Source organism: Dermochelys coriacea, chromosome 18 (assembly GCF_009764565.3).
Source record: "Dermochelys coriacea isolate rDerCor1 chromosome 18, rDerCor1.pri.v4, whole genome shotgun sequence".
In the NCBI taxonomy this organism is placed as follows: domain Eukaryota; kingdom Metazoa; phylum Chordata; order Testudines; family Dermochelyidae; genus Dermochelys; species Dermochelys coriacea.
This window is the reverse complement of record NC_050085.1, coordinates 22,011,115-22,032,620: the sequence shown is the minus strand read 5'-3', so window position 1 is coordinate 22,032,620 and position 21,506 is coordinate 22,011,115. Positions and strand designations below refer to the sequence as shown.

Sequence of the window (21,506 nt, the reverse complement as noted above, 5' to 3'; positions counted from 1 at the left end):
TGTCCTGACTGGTCACTTCTGAAATGAAGCCTCAGCAGTAACTCTGCAGCCAAAGTTAAAGACGTACTGGCTAAGAATAAAACCGAGCGCACTCACGCGGGGAGTCAGGAAATGGACCCAGCCTGTCAGCCAGGGGCAGCCCGGTTCCTAATGGCCCCATGAGCGCTGAGCTCTGCTGGCAGGCTGGCTCAGCGACGGGCTTCTCTTTTGCCAGCAGCGCTGCCATGCCACTAAGCCCGTGCCACGCTCCCAATCCCTCGCTGCCAACCCCATACTTGCCTTCCATGTGTGAAGCAACAGTCAGGTAAGGTTAAGAAGGGATAAAGCCGGCAGCTGCGGGGTCAGAACAAGGTCAGCCAGGTAAGCCCAACTTTCTAGTGCTCTTGAGCTTCACTGAACACTGAAATCCAGTCTGAGCACAGTCCTGCCAGGGCCAGGCTGGCCCAGAGGAGAGCAGGGCCACCTGGTGCCTGAAAGTGCCTGTCTGGTTGGTTGCTGGTGATACCTACAGAACTATTCTCCCCTTGCTGGGTGCATTCAGCCCCCACAAAGCAAACCTTCAGCATACACGGGAGATGAGTTTGCCCTGCAGCCAAGTAGCCCTGTTTCTATAGGACATTTTGATCATCTAACCTATCAGCAGTACCTGGTCCCACTGCTCTTGCAGGCAAACCATTAGATACAGCTTAATTAGCTAACAGCTCTACAGCAGTTGGAAGCACTAATATTCTGAACGAGCTAAGAATTCTTGCTGCTCTTTGCAAAGACTTGCCCTGTTTTGCTTTGTCTACGGCTGTGCGTATTATGCAGCCCCAATAGCTCCAGTCGACAAAACTCGCCGGCCCTTTTACCCACCATAGGTCCTGTGCCACGGGAGTGGAGTTTCCTAATGAGCCGGTATGTTGCAAGGAGGCAGAGTGCTTTCCCAGCTGTCCTCCTGCCAGAGTGAATGAATGGGCTGAAGTGCTTTTCCTTTTTGGCTGAGGCTGCGCAAGTGGACAAAAGGCTGTTTGGCATTAATGGCCCACTTGGGAAAATGAAACGTCGTTAAGTGTCCACTGCGCCCCCCAAATCCTCCTGGATTCAGTGGTAATAAGACCAAGCACTGAACGGCTGCCAAATTGTAAACAGTAATAAGCTGTTGATGGCAAAGGACATGGTGGTATTCACGTGTCCAGCTAATGCTGCCTGTATGAACACGCACAAAGGCCCCACTGTGCAGTCTGCAGGGGATTCATCTTAGAGCTTTCAGGGGTTTCCTAAGGAGCCAGGGCCCGAACCAGCCCAGTTGCTGCTGCTCTTCCCGATACAGCTCAGGCTGTGGGCCATAAGAGCTGCACCAGGCACCACAGTCCAATTCATGTACCGACAGCACTGGCTACACTGAGCTCCCAGCCCTGGGGCCAGACGTTACTTTGCAATTTCAGTAAAAGGGACAGTTACGCTGATTTCCTCACCCGCCAGTCTGACCCTGCTGCCATCAAAGGCACTGGCACAGCGCCTGGACTGCAACGTGACCTGGATCATGGCCCCTTGCTGCTACCAGCATCCAAATTACTGAGGCTAATGGCGCATTCAGGGAGGGGTTTTCCCTGGCCGCCAGTGGCAGTTTTACCACTGATTTCAAGGGGAGCAGAGTTGGGCTAAAGCCGAGTACTTTGGAAAACCCAACCCTACCTGTGTGCGTTGCCGTCCTGCTCTCTCTCAGCCCGGGCAGTGGAAGTGGGACCTTTGATGTGTTTCAATGTTGCAAATACTTGTGTTTGTTTAAAACAAACTATGTCCCCTGCCATTTACTCCCCTCCCACTCATGGGCCCTTCCTGGGCCTGGCTACCTCAGGGTAAGGGGACTCATACAAACTCTCAGTGTGTGGCCAAGGTGCCTGCCTGGCCTATTCAGGCTGGACATGGGACAGCGAGTGCCCAGTTCAGAGCTCTGCTCCGTTCCCCCAGAGCTGGGATGTGCAGATGTGCAGACAGATTGCAAAGGGGTCCTGCTGGCCCATTGCAAACACCCCTGGCAGGTCTGCTCTGCCCTGGGGCACCCCCAAGCTGTGTGGCTCTAGAGAAGTGTTAAACTGTGGGGTGTGGTGGGGAGACTCTCACAACAAGGCCGAGTCAATTAGCACAACTGGGGCCCCTGTTGGGGTGCACACAGAATGGGCCCTGCGGCCTCCTCCTTGCCCCTTGCTGGGGTGGGTGCTGGGTTGGGGGGGCCAGGTCCTGCTGCCCCAGCCAGTGCTGCCAACCACAGAGTTTCCAGCACTGTTGACTGTTACTTTGGAAAGGGAGTGTGGCAGCGCAGCCCCGGGTAAAGATGGGGGAGAACGGAGTTTAGGTTAGCTGACCCCCCCACACCCGTGTCACCTGGGGAGGGACCAGCTCCCGCCAGCGTCCAAACCTCAGATCCCACACAGGCGGCAATGAGCCGGTCTCTGCGCAGCACACAGAGAGCTTGTTAGCCAGTCAAAGGGAGTTTAATAAACCAGGGTCTTGCTGACCCCACAGACCCCAGGCATCGGAGAGCCCAGAAACCCTCCTGCCCCAGTCCACTGCTGCACCAGCCGGCTCCTACTTGACGAATGTCCAGCTGCTTTCAACATGTTGTTTGCTTTCTCTGGATGTGTCAGCATCCTAACCTTGCTCAGCCTGGCAACACGTCACTTCAGTCAGCGCAGAGTTAGAGCCAGCAGTGCCCACCTCGGCCAGCTAGGGCCTACACCGTCCCGAAGGGATCAGGACTGATTAACCAGCCAGCGCCCGGTCACCCACTGCCAATAAACATGCACACGAACTCTCCTAGCAACTGTAGGCCTGCCCCTGGGAGCTGCTTTGGATTTGTAGGAGCCAAGCGAGGGCTCTTCCCTCCAGGCCAGCTGCTTCCTCGCCCAGAGGATAGCGTGGACTGCCCCTCTCCATGTGGTGCCCTGGAGCTCCAGGCTGCTGTCACAACAGAGCAGCCTCTGGCACTAGGCAGATATTTCCTGCTTGCTGCTGCTCCAGCTTTTTGGGGTCCCAGCCTTTCCTGGGCCAACTAAACTCCCAGAGCCAAGCCGCTCTGTGTGTGTGTGAGCCCACTCCCAGTGATGTGAATGGGGCAAGGGGGGGGCTCATGCTGGCTCTGATGCAGTGAGGAAAGCAGCGAGTTCACTGCCTACCCCCACTGGGACAGCAAGGGCAGTGCTGAGCACAGTGGGAGCTGAGACACCAGCTGAGTTGGGGGAGACGCAGGCAGGGAGAAGGGCTGGGTCACCAATTAGGTACAACTACCTGTCTGTTACAGGAAAAGCCTCTAGAATGGCACCAAAAGTGGTCACTGTTCCATAGGGTTTCTAACCCCCCATTATTATTACATAGACTGTGCTATAGAATTCTATAGGGTGGCTAAAAACAAGCCTGGAGAAATGGTCTCATTCCTTATTAAACGTTATGGGGTTTCAGAGCAATTTCAAGAGAAACTTAGGTTTCAGAGTAGCAGCCGTGTTAGTCTGTATTCGCAAAAAGAAAAGGAGTACTTGTGGCACCTTAGAGACTAACAAATTTATTTGAGCATAAGCTTACGTGAGCTACAGCTCACTTCATCGGATGCATTTGTGAGCTGTAGCTCACGAAAGCTTATGCTCAAATAAATTTGTTAGTCTCTAAGGTGCCACAAGTACTCCTTTTCTTTTTAAGAGAAACCTAGTCACTTTCTATAGAATCCGATTGCCAGCAGACCTATTAAACCCTATGGCCTTTCTCTTGACGGGGTCTGTCTGCAAATACTAGCATGGACCTGCACAGGCAGGATTACCCCCTATAGCCACAGTCCATACTCCCCCGTGGAGTCTCACCACTCCATTGAATAGGAAGCAAAAGAGCCTCTTGGAGTCCTAAAGCTTGTGCAGAGGCGGCTGGACCAGGTGGGCAGAAAGTCCCTGTACTAGGAAGCGAATGCCGTAAGCCCAGGGCAACAGAGCACTAAGGCAGCGTAGCTCACTGTTCTAGCAGGGAGCACTAGGCCAAGCGAGACGCAGAGGAAAATGGATTTACTACCTTTTAAGTGCAGCGAGTGGGCCATGGAAATGACAGCAGGCTGATGCTGAATGTCTAGTTTGCTCCAGAAAACGAAGCACTTATACTGGAGATTGCTACGTCACTGCCATATGTCGAGACAAGGTTATTTGTTAATAGTTAAACACAAGGACTCCAAAGGCTCAGAAACTGAGCCCAGTGACATGGGGCAAAGCTCAGAGGCATGAGCTGCTGACAAACAGCTGTTCTAACCCAACAGGAGGGGGGCAGTTTCTCATGGTAGCAAAAGTGAGTAACTGTCACGAGCTTCATTCCAGCTCCTGTACCCTCCACCTGGAAAGTAGCATTGGAAAGTAAAAACTGCACCCAAGTCCCCAAGCAGCAGCTGCTGAGAGCGAACGGCTGCATCACTGGTCTGGCTAGTCCACATCCAGAAAGGGAAAATAACCCCCCAGCAACAATAACCACCAGCTAGCCATCCAGACAGGGCAACACAGCAGCAAGCAGCAGCTTTCCCATACCGACAAGTCTCCCACTGCACTAACAATGCATGGACGGAAATGACTCCCGACATGGCAGCTTGAACAGGTAACTAGCACAGGGACGGTGTGTTACTTTGCTATCAGTTTTTAAGTGGCTAAAACACAGTAACAAATTTACTAAAACAACTATTCCCCTGACAGCCACATGTAGTTTGCCGGGGTGCCCCACACATTCCCTGTGACCCATCTTCGGGGCCAGCCCTCACTGGGGGTGCTGATGCACTGAATTGTACTGGTTTCAGAGTAGCAGCCGTGTTAGTCTGTATTCGCAAAAAGAAAAGGAGTACTTGTGGCACCTTAGAGACTAATACATTTATTTGAGCATAAGCTTTTGTGAGCTACAGCTAAATGCATCCGATGAAGTTAGCTGTAGCTCACGAAAGCTTATGCTCAAATAAATTTGTTAGTCTCTAAGGTGCCACAAGTACGCCTTTTCTTTTTGTGAATTGTACTGGAAATCTTTGGGCTACAATAAAGTGGCTGCTTAAAGAGGGGGTGGGGATTGCAGTTTGGATCCTCTGTGCATGTTCCCCTCTCCTGTATGCTGGTACAGTAACCCAGGAAAGTCGGGAGAAGAGATATTCCCTGCTGGGTGCTGGCTGGGCAGTTCGAGAGGGAAGCTGGAATGTGTCCTTGGCCTTACAGAAGTAATGGGAGGCATTCAGAGTCTGAGAGCCTAAATCCCAGTCCTTTCTGGCAGTGGGGCGGGTGCCTGAGGGTCTCAGAGGAGCAGCTGTTTGTTGCCAAGAGCAGATCAAACGGCCAGGTGCCCTGGGCCATGCTGTCGCTGGGGTGCAGCACACAGCAGCTCCTTGCACCGAGGACACCAGCAGGGCTCTGCAACGCCATTCGTGCCCCACCCAGCTGATCAGATTTGTGTGTGCCCCAGCAATCACCAATGGGACTCAAGTCATTAAATAGACACCTCCTAATGGCAAATAGCATCAACCTTCCCTATGGAGGAGGAGAGAATAAACTGGACACTGACCATTAAGGGACTAATAGAAAGGAGCCAGGGCACATCCCTTCCCCCATCCCCCGTCCCCCCACGCACTGAGCACTCTGCTGACTTCCCACAGGGATGGTAAAACAGCTGCAGGACTTACTCGGTCTCTTCGTGTGCCCCAAAGCTTTTCCTTCTAGGAAGTAGAGAGAGAAGCAGAGAAGTGCAGTTAGAAGAGGAGGCATTTGGCTCCCACAAGACAGAGAAGAAAAGCAGCCAGCAGGGAGAACAAGTGGGTACGAGCAGAAAGGAGCGATACCACGCAGACCCCAGTGAAGAGGACAGACAAGCCCATGAGGAATGGCGTTAAGGTTAAAAAAAGAAATTAGAAACACAACTGAGAGTAAGGCCAAGGGGGAGCATTGCTAGCTGCCACAGAGAACCAAAGCAAGGCTGTGTAAATTCATAAGCTGATGCTTACGCTAATGTTTTCAAGTTATTTTAAAATAAAAGTTAAGAAATATTTCCCATCCACCAGCCTGGACTGAGCATAACAGGCTGGGGTCTGCCCAGTAATAGCAGTTTCCCATGAATGGGAGAGAGCCTTTAAAGCTGCAGAATGGGTTCTAGAGGAAGCACGATTCGGAGTCCTTGCTGACTGGGCTCACCGCACCAGAGCACAGGCTGGGGGTACTGACAAGCAGACACATTTCGGAAGTTTAAGTTAAGTGGCAGTTTGCTCTGACGTTGTCAGTTGTCTCTGGCTGGATTTTGCATGTGTGTCTCTGTTCTTAGAAGTCCCCTTTATTCTTCTGTACTGTTCAATCAAAGCATATCTGATCTGCAAGGATACCTTTCTTTAAAGCTCAGTTTGGTTTAATAACGTGCCGTTATTGCTGGAGGTGATTCACTGTTACAGGCAATCGCCTGCACATGCTGTTATTTTAGCTACTGTTTCCTGGGTGTGGTGCAGGGTCTGCCAAAAGTTACCAGTTTCTTCAGGAGAGGGGTGAGGGGAGCCAGCCGTAAGTGTCACCCATGTGACAGTCATGACTCTGTCCCATCACTAGGGTGGCGGGCAGCAGAAATCCCCAGTCTTTTGGAAGTGCAGCAGCTCTGCGGCGGGGTTATATAGCACCATGCATGTCACACCTACAGAGTAACTGGTTTAAGACAATCTGGACAGCTTCAGTCTCAGGTATCTGGGACACCAGCGGCTTGCTGCTTTTGGGCTGCCAGCTCCAATTGGTCACTGCCTCTTAAAGACACAGCCAGATGGGCTGAGATTCGTCATGCGACGGACATGGGGCAGGCTCTGCGGTTCTGACCCTGAGGCCAGTGAGCGAGCAGAGGGAAAAACATCCCTAATGCCCTACAGGAGCATTGCAATTAACACTCCTCCACCCACTCTCATGCCAGAGACGGTCACTAGGCAAAGCTCTCCCGAGGCCAGCAAGCATAGGCTCTATGCAGGTGCCAAGGAGCAGCGCTGGGCTAATCCCTCTTGGGGTGGGTGACACTCAACTCCTGCAGCCCACTGGATGAGCACATGAGCCCCCAAGGCAGCGAAGTGCCACATGGGGTCACCAGACAGCACCCCCAGGGCACTCTGCTCTGCAGCAGCAGTGTCAAGGGGGTTGGCATTGTGGGGTGATGGATGGTGACAGGGTGCGCCCAGTGGGTCTGCAGGCAGCCTGGATCTGAGCAACAAGGGACCTGCCAGGTAAGATCAGACCAGGAGCCCACCGGCCCCAGTCTCCTGTCTCCCCCAGTGGCTGGCACCAGCTGCCAGAGGATGGGGCAAGAAACCCCCTAACGGACAATGCTTGGATAACCTGCCCATGGGGGGTGTTTCTTCCTATCATGGGACATTGTTAACCCTGCCTGTTGTTGCTCTGGGTGGTCTTGTTATCATGGCTCTGGCTAGCTCCTGGCTAGTCCTGCCCATGGTAGGTCTCCATGATATCTTGTAGCAGTGAGTTCCACAGACTAACTATACTGGGGTGCGCACCTCCTCCCAGGACTCTGTATGACCCAGAACTGTGCAAGGGAGATTTTCCCCCCACCCCACCCCACTCTGAGGGCAATAGCTCCTAGGAGCTGCCGCCCTTCTCCCTACCATGTAGCCCTGGGGGAGAACTGTAGAGAGCCGCCAGCCAAAGCCCCAGCTGGTAGGATCAGAACCAGGCAGAGCAGGGGCCACTGGGTATTCCGAGCCCTTCCTACAGCTTGACTGGACTTTCTCTGCTCTGTGCTGATTGGCCGTTTGCTCCAAACCCGCTCCCCCGGTCTCTTCACCTCAGCATCACTCCACACCTGCACCCTTACTCTCCCCTCCCCTACCCCGTCCCCCTCAACTCTGCCCCTCCCTTCCCTGTTCTTTCCATGGAGCTGATCCCCTCATAAGTAACCACCCCCCACCTCCCCCAAAAGAAACAGACCAATAAATCCCGACACTGACATGCCGTTTGCTGCCATCACGTAGGTCCCTGCTGGTGGGTTCCAGCCCCTCCCACCTTGTGTCTGTCTGGTCTGTTGCAACTGGTGGCTCTTTGGGGCAGGGACTGCCTGGTCCTCTGGGGTTCCCTCTTAAGGAACCTGCCTCTCTGGTGGGCCCCCCTCTTCCTGCCCCTCTGGAGTGGCCTCACTCTGTCTGCCACCCTAGGGGCCTCCTTCTGCCTGCCCCTCTGGGGGCCCCTTTCTGCCTGCCCTGTATGGAGCCTCCTCTGCCTGGCCTGTAGGGGCCCCCTCTGCCTGCCCCCTCCACTGTCACTCACACAATCAATAATGTTCACTGTACACCTGACACCCCCAAAGAGGGGGACGGGGGCAGCAGGCCCTGGTAGCGTCTCCTCCCCAACCCTGGCTGTGACCTAGCTGCCCCCCAGCTCTGTGACCCGATGGCACAAAGCAAAACTCTTGCAGGCCCCATTGCCCAGCAGGCAGGCCCCTAATGCACAGGGTGCAGGCACCTGTGTCCTGTCTGTGCCTAAAGCTCCCCCCGCATCTGTGGGCACCAAGCCCAACCCCCACCAATGCTGGCGAGCCCAGCCCTGCCCTCTGAGAAGAGCAGCATGAGTGCTGGGCGCAGGGGCCGGGTGGGGGTAGGGGGGTCAGGGGAGCCTTGCAAAGAACAGCAGCTGCCCCAAGGGCAGCTGGATGGGGGATGCTGCAGGATCTGGGGGGTCACCGCAACCAGTTCACACAGATTTAAGGGACACCTCCTCTTGTTTACATGGGGACATTCACCGTGTGCAAACACACTGTTTGCGAGCGAAGACAAAGGGGGGGGTGGCTTGGGTCTGGTGCTTTACATCAGCACGGCTGAGCCACTCCTGGGGCTCTTGAACAGCCTGGCTTGTCTGTTCGGCTACCCTCGGCTTTGACTGGTGGCTGGCTAGGGAAGGGTTAACCCTCTCCCCCTGGCTGGAGGAAGGAGCCCAGCTGCTGCCTCTGAGTGCAGGGATATTGGGCACAGGGCTGGGCCAGCTGTGGGCCCTTAGGGCCACCTCCCCAGCACTACAAAAGGAGGAGGTTTGGGGCTGGGGAGCTTGATAGCAAAAGGGAAGGAGGGAGGAAGGCTGGCTGGCTGGCTGGCTATTGGTAGGAAAGGGCGGTGCGGTGCGGTGCGGTGGGGTGGCCCGGCCCGGCCCGGCCCGGCCCTCAGAGGGGCAAGCTGTTTGACTGTTCCATGCTAACACACCCTGCAGAAGGGGCTGGCCCCACAGCCCCTCATGCTGGTGACCGGCCTGCAGGAAAACAGCCTTGCCACTGCCAGGCACAGGGGCTCATGGTGGGTTTGGGCTGCAGGCTTTGCCAGCTGGACTGTGTAATTCAGGGCCTAGGGACCTGCTACTTGCCTTTTGCTCTGGGGGCCTGCTCTCCTCCAGGCTGGTGGGTGCATCCTCTGCCAGGGAGCAGGCAGCCCCAGGCTGCCTCTTCTAACCCTAGCTGAGTTTGGGGACCCCCAGCAGAGCAGCTTCCCAGGGTCCCTCTGCTTGCTCGGCCAGGCTGGGGGACTGTGGGAATAGTCCCCGAGGGCTCAGTGGGGCAGGAGCGCTGTCCCATTCCAGACACATCCGGGCTCCCAGAGGAGGGTACAAAGGGAAGGATCTAAGTGCAGCTTCTCCAGTGACAGCTGCAGAATAAAGCCTTGGGCTACAGGGTGCCGTTCTGCACTACACCGCAGCTCCTCATCAGGCCGTTCTGGGCTCCGGCTAGTGCTCGCTTTGAGCTGCAGTTTGGATTGTAGCTTGGGCTCGGATGCTCATCCCCCTTGCTAGGCTTTGGGGTCTGAGCTGCACCTTCAAAGAGCTATCTACACTGCTATTGTCAGAGGGCCAGTGCGAGCCCCACTCTGGGAGCTGGGCTGGGGACCCACTGCTGTGGGCTGGGCGGACAGACCTGACGGCTCCCCGGTCACTGGCTGCCGGTGATCTGCTGAGGCATGTGAGGATCTGCGTGTCACTCCCCAGGGGTCAGCGCTGTCTTTACCAAGAGCTCCCACGTCCCAACCCCTCGCGGGCCACTCAGAGACAGACCCCACATCACCCGAAGTGCTGTATGTGGCATCCAGAGCCACAGTGCCCAGTGGGGACAGGAGCCAACTGGCCTGGTAGAGTAGGTCACCAATACTCCACTGCCTCCACCTCCCTGCTGGTGTATGCATGTGCCAGCCCCATCTCCAGCCATGCTGGCCTCTGGGCACAGGGAGAGTTCCCTGGCAGGGCCCCCAGTGCCAAGAGAAAGCCCAAACCCTGGCAGCTGCTCCAGAAGGGAAGCAGGGTCAGGAACAAATAACGGGAGACGGTTTATGAGATGTGTTGCACAGAGGAAGCTCCTACTTGGCTGCTGTGGGGCCCAGCTCCAAGGGGGCTGCAGGGCTGAGTTTGCCTGAAATTGGCGTCACTCAGACAAACCACTTAGAAAGATCAAAGTGTAGCATCCTGAGTGTTAATGACACGTCCCTTTTTCTCTGACACTTTGCAGCGGTACCCTCCGCTCTCCCTCCGGCTAGTTCAGGTGACAAAGGTTAGGCACCAATTTATTGTGGCAAAGGAACCAGGACTTGAACCGCAACAGCCAAGCTGTGTGTCCTGTGCCTACTTAGAATGGAAGCTCTTGGCAGCAGGGACTCACCTCCTCCCCCTGTCTGTATGCCACAGAGCTAACCACGGCTTGTTGCTAGTCTCAAGCCTCTGAGGGTAAATGGAAGCTGCAGTAAGGCTGGTTGGGAGGTATGTCAGCTGACTCGGTGTCTCTCTCTTTACTGATCCTAGCTCCCACCTGTCCCCCTTCATGCATGAAAAATCCCAAACATCCTTGTGCCACAATGATAAACCTGCTTGGACGAGGCTGCAAGCTGGCCAGGTGTCCCCAGGTGCCCCGCAGAGAAATAGCAGGGACCATATACAGCAGAGCACCTGCATAATCTTATGTATGTTAGCCTTTGCCTCCTCTCTTGCTCCGTGTGTCATCTCTGCACATGGAGAGACAGGGACTTGCGTGTGTCAGAAAGAACAGCCCCACATATGGTGCTGCATCCAGACCGCCAGGGTTAAAGCCTTTTGCAGTGTGTGCTCTGATGAGCTTACCTGTTCCCACTCATTTTATGTCTCTCTTGAAGCCCTTTGGGCGGGGGGAGTTCTGAAAACAAACCAGCAATTTTATTTGACAACCCTGGGTTCCTCCCTCGTTTGGCAGGAAGCTGCATTACCAGCCCACAGATCAGAGCCCAGGGTGTCAAACCAGCCGGAGGAGGCCCCGAACGCGTGGCAGAGAGCTCTGCAACTTACTTCCAGTGGAAGAAGACGAGCGGCGCTGGCTGAAAGAGGGCACCTGAGTCTCCATTGGTAGTGGAGGGGGCGGGGGTGGAGGACAGATGTTCTCAGGAAGAGGAGGAGGAGGAGGGGGTGGGGGCGGGGGCATCATCTCCCCAGAGGGCTTGTTCTCAGCTGCACTCCCATTGTGCACGTTGTCGTTGGAAAGAAGAGACGCCTTAAACAAACCAACAAATAAATCCATTGAAAACAGCCAAGAAAGGTCCAGCAAGCGCGACTGTCAGGCAATGCTAAACACTCCCTCCCACTGTCACCCTGCCAGCTGCTGCCTGTGGTAGGGCCTGGGGGCCTCCCAGCTGGGGCTGTGACGAGTCACCTTGCTGGGGAGAGCTGGCAATGGAGGCCAAAGCCCACCCCCAGAGCAGGCAGCTTCCCCACACGCTGCTCTGGGGCAACGCAGCAGGGGCTGGGCCCCAGGCAGCTCTGGGCCCCGGCTGAGGCTGCTGGCGAGATGGCCAGTTCATGCCAGCTGTGGTGATGGGCTTTGCGATGTGACCATTTGTGCAGTGGGAACTGGGCTGAACCCCCCCCGCCCCAATTCATTTCATACAAGCCCTGGAGAGTCACCGGCACTGGGGTTTGGACGGGTCCCCAAGAGGGGGAGTCTGTGGTTCCCAGCCCCTGAGCCAAGCAGGTCCACGTCTGTATGAACAGGATCTGCCTGGTGACCTGCCCTACCCAGTCAGACCCGCTCAGACGCCAGGAGCTTGCTCAGGAGTTCAGGCTCCATGCCCTGAGGGTTGGGGGCCCCAGAGAAAAGCAGCTGAAGGGCAGATGGTGGGAGCAGCGGCCCTAGCGGCTCACCTCCTCGCTGTGCGCCATCTTCCAGCTGCCAGGCTGCTCCCCCACACTGGTGTCGAGGTGTTTGTAGTAATCCCCAGTGCTGGGCTGCTTGCTGAAGTTACGAGATTTCCTGCTGGAATCGACCCGCCGGAGGCCTTCCAGGCTGCTGTCGTGTGGCGATAACTGCAAGCAACAAGGGGTAGCAGGGTTTGCACGGGGGGGGGGGGGGGGATGAGGAGGCCCCTGATGAGAGCAGGGCCTCATTTGCTGGGTGCTGTCAATACATGGAGTGGGAGACTGTCCCTGCCTTGAAACAGACAAGGGTGGGGAGGAAGGAGCAGCCTCACCTGACACGGGTGGGAAATGGGGTCTGGAGACACAATGTGACTTGCCCCGGGTCTTGCAGGGAAACTGAGGCCAGACCCTCCTCCACAGAGGCATCATTTGCTCCATGGCACACCTCATAGCACTGCACCCCGCGCGCTGGTGAATGCCACCAGGGCTATTCTATTTCTTTAGATCATTGGAGGGTCTAGGAGCCCCAGTTATTGCCCTGGACCCAGTTTGCTGGGCACTGTACAGACACCGAACAAAAAGGCGTTCTGGCCATTGTCCATTGACCGCTCCAGTGCCACTCAATGGGAGATGAACACTTGGAGAAATAACCCGGTTCTGAGCTGCTCTTCAGTTGTTTAATCATTTCATTTTCCAGCACACAGCCAGCAACGTAGTTTGCATTAATATCTCCCAGAGCTCCTCTGTGCTTCACGTGTGATAAATAACACGGTAGCTGAACGCAGCCCGGCCGATACTCTGTGTGCGGAGCTGGGATTCAGAACGCTGAGCCAAATGCCACATTTATCAGCATTAGATACCACGTCCGTTCTGTGACGGTGGCGGGTTTAGCTCCCAGAGCAGGAGACATTATGGGTAATTTTCTAGTGAACTGAAAAATCTCAAAAAGAAAAGGAGTACCCGTGGCACCTTAGAGACTAACAAATTTATTGGAGCATAAGCTTTCGTGAGCTACAGCTCACTTCATCGGATGCATTTGGTGGATTTTTTCCACCAAATGCATCCGATGAAGTGAGCTGTAGCTCACGAAAGCTTATGCTCTAATAAATTTGTTAGTCTCTAAGGTGCCACGGGTACTCCTTTTCTTTTTGCGAATACAGACTAACACGGCTGCTACTCTGAAACCTGAAAAATCTCATTGACTGTTTTAGGTTTTCCTGGCATGCTCATCTCTCTAGCGTCTAGCTGCTGAGGTGAGAGCAGGGGAATGCAATTCCATAAAGCCACAGAGGGCCCTGAAACCTTTCCTGCATGCAGCACTAAGAACCTGGTTGAATCTTTGTTTTCATAACCCCTTTTAAGGAGAGTTTAAGAGCCACAGCACTCAATCCCAGCCCCTGCGGATTAGCTGAGGCAGCTTATCCCTTTGCAAAACCAGCGGAGCTGGGCGCTTCCCACAGCCCCAAACTTTGCTTTCAGTGGCCATGTTCTTATGTAACTAAGACCCACCGGGGCTGGGAGCAGCAGCTTTAAATCGCCTTGGTGCAGATCTCAAGGGCTTTGTGCGCAGAAAGCTGAGTGGCCTGGATTTTATGAGGCAGCTAATAACACAAAGATCCTTGGAAACGTTACTAGCTGTTTTCCAGAGGCTATTGGAGCCTCTGAGCCAGGGTTCACTACTCTCCAGAGCGTGCTTCCTCATGAGCATGGCTACAGGGGACAGTTACCAGGCAGCTTTGCTGGGCGAGGGGGCAGAGCGCTGAGCCGTGGACAGCTCTCTGCGGGACAGCCTCAAGCCGGGGTAGGGAGGATGCCGTGATCACACTGCAGGGACACAGGATGATGCTGTAAACACCTGCAGTTGGAGGCTGGCCTTGAGCCCTTGGGGAGCTGGCCTGCATTGCTACAAGAGAGCCGCCCCAGGCCGGGTTTGATGTGCTCTTGGGAAGAACTGCCCAATGGTTAGGGCACCAGGCTGGGACTCAGGAGACAAGGGTTCAAGTTACCACTCTGCCATAGTCTCCAGGGGTGAGTCTTGCTGTGTCTTGTCCCCCCGCTGTGGAATGGGCTCGCTAGCGCTGCCCTGCTGCACACCGATGTGGTAGGGGTAGATACATTAGTGATGATGAGGCACTCAGAGGGGGGACAGATACATACCAGACCTAGATCTCTGCCCCTGTGGAGCCAGTGGGCTGGGAACACAGTAGGGGCCTTGTGCTAAGCCACTGGGGCACAAAGAGTCTCCCCTTGCCCAAGTGTGAGCCTTCCTGCAACCAGACAGGGGCAGCCCGGAGGGACTGCTGCCTTGGGAGAATGGCCCTTGGTAATTGGACTTGCACACTCAGTATAGCCGAGAACTGCTGGTTGCATCTTTGTTACTGAATCTCAGAGTACCTGACTCCAGCTCACAAGCTCTTTTGTTCCAGAGGCCAGGCTATTTGCATTCATCTCTCTTTCCCCCTTGCATACAATTTTGCATGGCCATGATTTGTATGACTGGAACATTAAACAGGCCAATCTGCATTGATAATTGCCTACGTACTGCTCACATAGTCTCCTTTGGACTCAAAGCCAAATTCTGCTCTCAGTTAAACCAATCACAATCCAGAATAATGCAACTGAGGTAGGAATGACAGGTTTCAGAATAGCAGCCGTGTTAGTCTGTATCCGCAAAAAGAAGAGGAGGACTTGTGGCACCTTAGAGACTAACAAATTTATTTGAGCACGAAGTGAGCTGTAGCCCACGAAAGCTTATGCTCAAATAAATTTGTTAGTCTCTAAGGTTCCACAAGTCCTCCTGTTCTTTTAGAGGTCAGAATGTGGCCCTTAGCAAGGAAATACAGTTCCAATGACACCTTGGTGAATGCACAGCGTGGACACTCAAATGCAAAGGGGCTGTGTTCTCCAAACGGACTAGAGATTTTGGTGGCTAGTGGCAACTGGTTCTGAAGTCCTGCTCTGTGAGTGAAGAAAAGACCCCTTCCTTGACTGCCTCACTATCCGCTACTGCTGCAGGACTCAGCTCTGGCCAGCAGCTGATGCAAAGCGAAGAGGGCAACTGCTAAAGATGCCAGCCTTGCCAACTTGCCAGCCTCCTGCGCTCTGGGTGTTGCAAACAAGCACGCTGGTGGCTGCATGGAGGAGATCTCACGCTTTTTGTTCCCAAAATATAAATGACCTGGGAGGATGCAAACCACTAGTAAAGAAATGCTAACGGGGAGGCAGCATGTTCCAGTACCATGGCCCTGCTGGGTATTGGTGATCTAGAGTGCTCACAAATGAGCAGAGATCTGATTGCCCAAGCACTGGATGTGCTGCAGGAGCCTTGCTAGCCAAGGCCCTTGCTGCAGACCTACAGACCCTCAAGCGAGCCGCACAGAGCTTTGCTTCCTGAAGAGAGAAGAGATGTGTGGGGGACAAGGGCCCAGCTGGCAGGACAGCAGGTGAGCTCAGTGCTCCCTTCCTCCCTGACAGACGCCCCGTGTCACGCTGCGCACCGATATAAGGGAGGAATGGAGAAAACCATGGAGGATGCATCGGCTCGACAGTGCAGGTGATGGAAATAGAAGGAGAGAATCAAACATGCTAAACGCTCCGGTGCCAGCCACAATGTCCACGCGTCCTCCCCAGAGGAAAGGGGCCATGAGGACAGACAGACAGGGGCCAGCTGCATCACTGGATAGCCCTGTGCTCCTGAGGCTCCTATTTCCCGTCTCGCTGGGCACTGCACGCAGAGGCCAGCCAGGCATGGATTCATGTCATTGTCCATAGCCCTGTAGGATCAGCCCCACACCTGCAGGAATAACTGGGATGGCTTCTCAGTCCTGCCTCCCTCAGGGGCACCACGGGATGGGTCACAGACAAGGGGGGAAAGTGTCCAAGGAGCCCCTTACTGAGACATCAGCATCCCCCCTCATGAGCAGCACAGTCGTGGTGCTAACTGGAGATCCCCTCAAGTCCTCCTCCTTCAGTCCCACTCTGCTCCCTCCACAAGTAGCCACTGTCATTGCAACCACATAAGCACACTCTAGCACTGTCCCATGCAACCCACCGCCTGCAGAAGTCCCTGACTGTGTTCAGGGCCCATCCCGCAGAGCCCAGCCCCAGTCTGTAGCAGGGCACCAAACGCTCCCTGACCCGCGCTGCAGGGTGAAGGACCAGGGCGCCGTGGGAGTGCAAAGCAGAGGGAAAGAGCCCAGCAAAGACCCTCCACCCCCAGGCAATGTCTGTAGGGTAAAGTAAAAGCCCTTCTTACCTGCGCCTAGTGAGGCTAAGACCCACTGAACCAGCCAGCCTGAAACAAAAGTGCCACCCGATACCTGGCCTCAGCACACCTGCTGATACCTGAGCCAGCCTCTCCGGTTACAGCAGCTCTTACAGCAGCTCTCGAATGAATTGCCCACACCTATCGGCTCACCTGGCAGTGACATCACTTGAGAGTCACTAGCCAATCATGGGGCAGCAGCTCCCATTTCTCTTCACAAAACCATAACTAAAGATTAACCTTAAAATGGGCATCGCGAAAACCCTGCTGTGCACACAGCATCCCTGCCTTCTGAGTCCTTAATGTGGCTCTGGCCCACCCCAGGCTTGCCCTCTGGGACCATTGGGGTGGTCAGTGCAAGCCCTGAGCCCCAGGAGATGCCATTGGCCTTGTCTGTGAAACACCCACAATCTCTGTGCCCTCCGCACACATGCAAGGGGCGGCCCCAGCCCTGAGGACGTCCCAGCCTAAGGCAGGCCCAGTCTGCATCCTGGAAAGGGGCATTGGGGTCATGACATGAGTGCAGCTGTTGTGTGGATCAAACGCCAACCTCAGCTGCGCCATGTCTCCCTGCTTATATAGAATATCAGGGTGGGAAGGGACCTCAGGAGGTCATCTAGTCCAAGCCCCTGCTCAAAGCAGGACCAATCCCCAACTAAACCAATGTGCCACTGGGGGCTGGCGTGGCGTGGCATGGCATGGCTGCATCGCTGCCAGTGAATTTCCTGCAGGTGCACAAGGCCCCTAGCACAGGCCAGCTGGGGCGAACGTGGCCAGCTCTGAAGCGGTGCATGGTTTGGTCAAGCCCCTCTGTCTATGGGAGCTTTGTTGAAGAGATGCTCGCTATGGGCGGGGGGAGGGAGGGGAAGGGATTAAGGAGGCTTCTACTTTCAGAGGGGTTTGACAAAGGGACTGAACGGGCCAGGAATAAATGTAGCTGGAAATGAGAATGTTTGTAACCATCAGAGGGGTGAGGGGTGGGATCAGCCTCCCAATGGCAGGAGCGGGGGCACTAAGGAGCTGGTAGATGGCAGGCCCTAACGAGATGGCCATGTTTGTGAAGGGGGTTAGATGACGGGCTGCCTGTGACAGCAGGGGCTGGTTTCGGTCACCCGGGAGATCCGGCCCAGGCCTGTGTCCCTCGCTAAGTGCAGCGAGATGGTCCCCACGCCAGGTGGCTGAGCCCTGCGGCTTTGCAGAGCACTTGGCCCCCTTTGGCTAATGCTGCAGGGGCTTTGCTGGCCCGTTGCAGGATGGCTCCTGCAGCCCTGGCGATGCCACAGCTGGGTTCCCACTGACTGCAGAGGCAGGAGGAATGGGTGGAGGGGCTGCTCACCTGTTGTCTCTGCCCATCAGCACCAGAGACCCTGGCTCGGACTCTGCCAGCTGCTCCCCCCTCACCCACTCAGCCCCTCTGGGTAAGGGCAGGCCCTGCCCACACTCCCGCCGGTCCCAGCATGGGCAGGGTGTGTCCGTTATGTCTGCACCTTGGTGCTCCTTGCGGAAGATGCCCCCGGACTCTGTTATTCCAGAGGGGGCCAGCGCCCCGTTTCCCTCAGCTCTGAACCCCCGTTCTGCAGGGTGGGTAATTATCGGCTCCCCATGCTGCTCTTTCCAGTTTGACAGTCTCGCTACCCAGCTCGCATTACCCTGGCACCCTCCCACTGGCCCGAAGTGCAGACACATCTCTGGCAGGCATCTCTCAGCAGCACTGTGACAGGCATGGCTAGCATTACATGGGGCCCAGCCCCTGCCTGCCACACTCCCCTCTCCGCACTGGGCACTTGGCCCAGCCCCCAGGAGCATGTGTGGGGCGCCACACTGGTGGGGCTTGTGGGTTACTCACGCAGAACGGGACCTGGCTCTAATGTAGTATTTATCATCTGCACTGCGGCAGTGCCTGTGGCCTGGACTGGGAATCGGGGCCCTGCATTGTTGGGTGCTAACACGTGCACACAGAAGAAACAGACCCTGCCCAAAAGAGTCTGCGAATGACCTAGTGGAGCAACCCCTGCTGTCTGCATGCTAAAGGCCCGGGTCCCGTTGGGCGGCTGGGAGCGGGGGCAGGCCGGGTAGGGAATGCTGGCTCTCTGCTCTAGCCAGCTGTCAGCTCTCTGGGGCAGGGGCAGGGCCCAGCTCTCTGTACAGTGCCAGGGCAATGGCCCGTGGCTGGGACTCCAACACACTACGGTAATACCAATAACCCAGAATCCTTCAAGAAGTCCAGTCTGTTCCCCCAAGGCAGCAAACAGGCCTGCATGACACTACTCTCCACCCATCAAACCTTGCTTGGCCTAGCCACCCTGACGCACCCTCGCTGTTGCTCTCCACGCTGCTAGGCAAGCAGCGGTGACTTCCTCGCCCACTGAGCCAGACACTTCCGCTGTGTGAGACTCCCCTCCGACCCTTGCTTCTCTGGGAGCCTTTGTGACCCTATGAACAGAGGGTGTGCTAGGAAATACAATGCCTCGTGTGGTGCTAAGCCACTGGGCAGCAGTACAGGCATTAGCCGTGCACAGGCGAGCTGAGTATTTATTGACTCTGCTAATCTCAAAGTAGCTAGACTAACACCCGCCTTTATGGTTGTGCTGCTCGAGAGACACAATGAGAACAGCTCTGGGGAGCTGATGGTAACACAGCATAGGAAGTGGAGAAAAATATCCTGCACCCTGCACGCTAGTCCCTGCAGACTCTGCCACTTTGTAATCACCCACTTTAACTAGCTTCGGTTGGCCACAAAACATCTATTTAAATATAGCTTTACAGATTATTGTGGGTTCAGTATTTGATGATGATGGAAGGAGGGTGCTGGTACACAGGTGGGCTAGGGCAAAAGATCTGGTGTCTGGGGGCAGGAGTGTATGCATGGGCGTAAACTAGAGGATCACAATGGCCCCTCCTGGCCTTGGAATCTAAGAATCTATCAATCAATGACCTCACTTTCCAAAATGGTGAGCATCCAGTGGAGAACAATGGAGAACCTCTCTCCCACGGAGAACAATGGTGAACCCCTCTCCCATTCAGAACAAAGGAGAACCCCTCTCCCACCAAGAACAATGGGAGCCACTGGGTGTTTGTGAACTCTGGCTGCTGGGCTGGGGTCACCGTCCCCTGCAGCAGGAGATAAGCCAGGTGCAGCCTCGAAGAATGCAGCTGGGATTCCCAGAGGAGTATCTGAGGCACCACAAGGCTTAACAAATGGCAAAAGCTGGTGTTGATCACAGCGTAACGTGGCTCAGAGCAACAGAGGCAAACTGCACTTGGGCATACGTCTGCCCCCCCAACACATCAGTATCCTGCTAGCATGTTGTCCCCACCCCACCCCCATGGCAAAGAACAAACCCAACAAGAACTCCATCACCATAAAGGAAATTCTGAGCATGGGAGCTGTAGCCTCCCTGCCCAGACATGCTCCCATGACTGCCATAGGGGAATGCACATGGGCATTGGGCTCATGGGGCCAGACTGGAGCCGGTGCTAGAAGAGAAAGGCCCTGGACCAGCGCGGGAGTCGGGGCAGAACGTGCACTCTCTGCTGGGAGGGCAATGGCATTCCGCTACGTCAGACCTGGTCCTCCGTCCGGAAGGGGAGCTGGTGGCTTGTAACCTCGGTGGCCAGTTACTGGAGTGGGCCTGGAAGTGGAAAGGTGGCAAGGGCGAGAGTGCCATCTCCTCATGCCATCTCTCTCCCAGAGTGGGCAGCTGGGTCTCCCTGTGTGGCTCTACTCCCAGTGTGCCCAGGACAGACTGCTGTGATTGCAGCACATTGCAGAGGCAGCCTGAGGGTCCCATCCTGTTTGATCGCAGCTGCCAGGCAGGGGCGTGAGGAAAGGCAGAGCCCCTCAGGCTGGTCCCCATCACGGACACACTTGGGAGCGGGGAGCTATGGATCACACGAGTCACAACGGAAGGGCTGAACTGCCTCTGCTACCAGCACCTGCATGAAAGGGCTCTCAGTCCAAGGCCATGCTGGACTCCGGCTCCAATAGCTGAGAACATGGCGTGCCAGCTGGCTGATGTGCACACTGCAAGAGCCATTTAGCCCCAAGGATTTCAGACTTGTCGTCTGCTGCATGAGGCAGTGTAACGGGGCCGGGACGCAAGTGGCCATTTCCTGGGCAGGGATCCCATCTCCCATGCACCCCACGAATGAACAATGGAAGAAGGTGAAGCACACAGAGGTTAGCACCTCTCCCGACTGCCGTGGCGCCAGAATCTCCCTCATCCATAATGGCTCACACGAGCCCTCTTTGGTACATGCAAATGTACAATAAGGCCAAGTGGCACCAGGGACTCAAAGTGATAGATTACTAGGTTAAAAAACAAAACTGCCCAAGCCACTGTGTGCACTAAACCTTGCAGATGGTGGCATGTGGCAGAGGGGGGAGGGCAGCGTCGGCTGGGAGGGAGGCAGCCTGGGCAGCTCTCCCCACGCTGGAAAGACGTGCCCCATGCCTGGAAGTGGCGTGCGGTTCCCGCTGTGCAGCATTTGTGTCACACCTTACAGCCCTGGGCATTTTTGCCCTATTCTTCTTATTTGTCTATTTCATTGTCAAGTGGCTTTTTCGTTTTCTGCCGGATGGCTCAGCTGCTGGGGTCTCTTTTCTCTGGGCTGTGTGTTCAATAGTTAATGAGCCTCCAGCTGCAGGGATCATTTTCTGGGTTAAGTCAGACATTGGACATGGAGGGAGGATGCAGGGGAGGCATCATTAAAGCTTCCTCGGAGGGGATACATTTCCAACCGATACTCCGTGCAGGAGGGCAATTTCCCTGGTCGGATGTTCCCCCCTGGGAGCGGCACATCTGCCTGCGGTGGGCTCTCCTCGGGGGCACAGTTCCATGGGAAAGCTAGGTAAAGGGCTAGAGACTCAAGTGGGAGCACTCCAGCTCAGCTGTTACAGGAGCTGTCTGGCTCTGGGGGGATTTGTGTGTGTGAAGGGACAGTGTGGTACAGGGGGCCACTTCTGGCCATTTGCTACTCCCCTTGCACTGGACGCCCATCTTGGGCCAGTTGTCCAAATTCTGCCCTACCCTGACTCAGTCTGCAGGACTGGGGCTAGCACCAGGGAGTCCTTGGGCCCAGTGTCTGCAATCAGGGTAAGACCT

The 21,506-nt window shown here is 55.5% G+C and overlaps 1 protein-coding gene across 1 annotated transcript in view; it reads right to left on the bottom strand.

The window, feature by feature from the left end:
• Positions 1–21,506, bottom strand: part of ESPN (espin) — a 76,271-nt gene that overhangs the window by 14,173 nt on the left and 40,592 nt on the right. Inside the window, exons 8-9 of the mRNA XM_038376619.2 lie at positions 12,144–12,305; positions 11,295–11,496 (exon numbers count right to left, since the gene is read on the bottom strand). Coding sequence (XP_038232547.1) covers positions 11,295–11,496; positions 12,144–12,305 — 364 coding nt within the window. The remainder of the gene's footprint in view (positions 1–11,294; positions 11,497–12,143; positions 12,306–21,506) is intronic.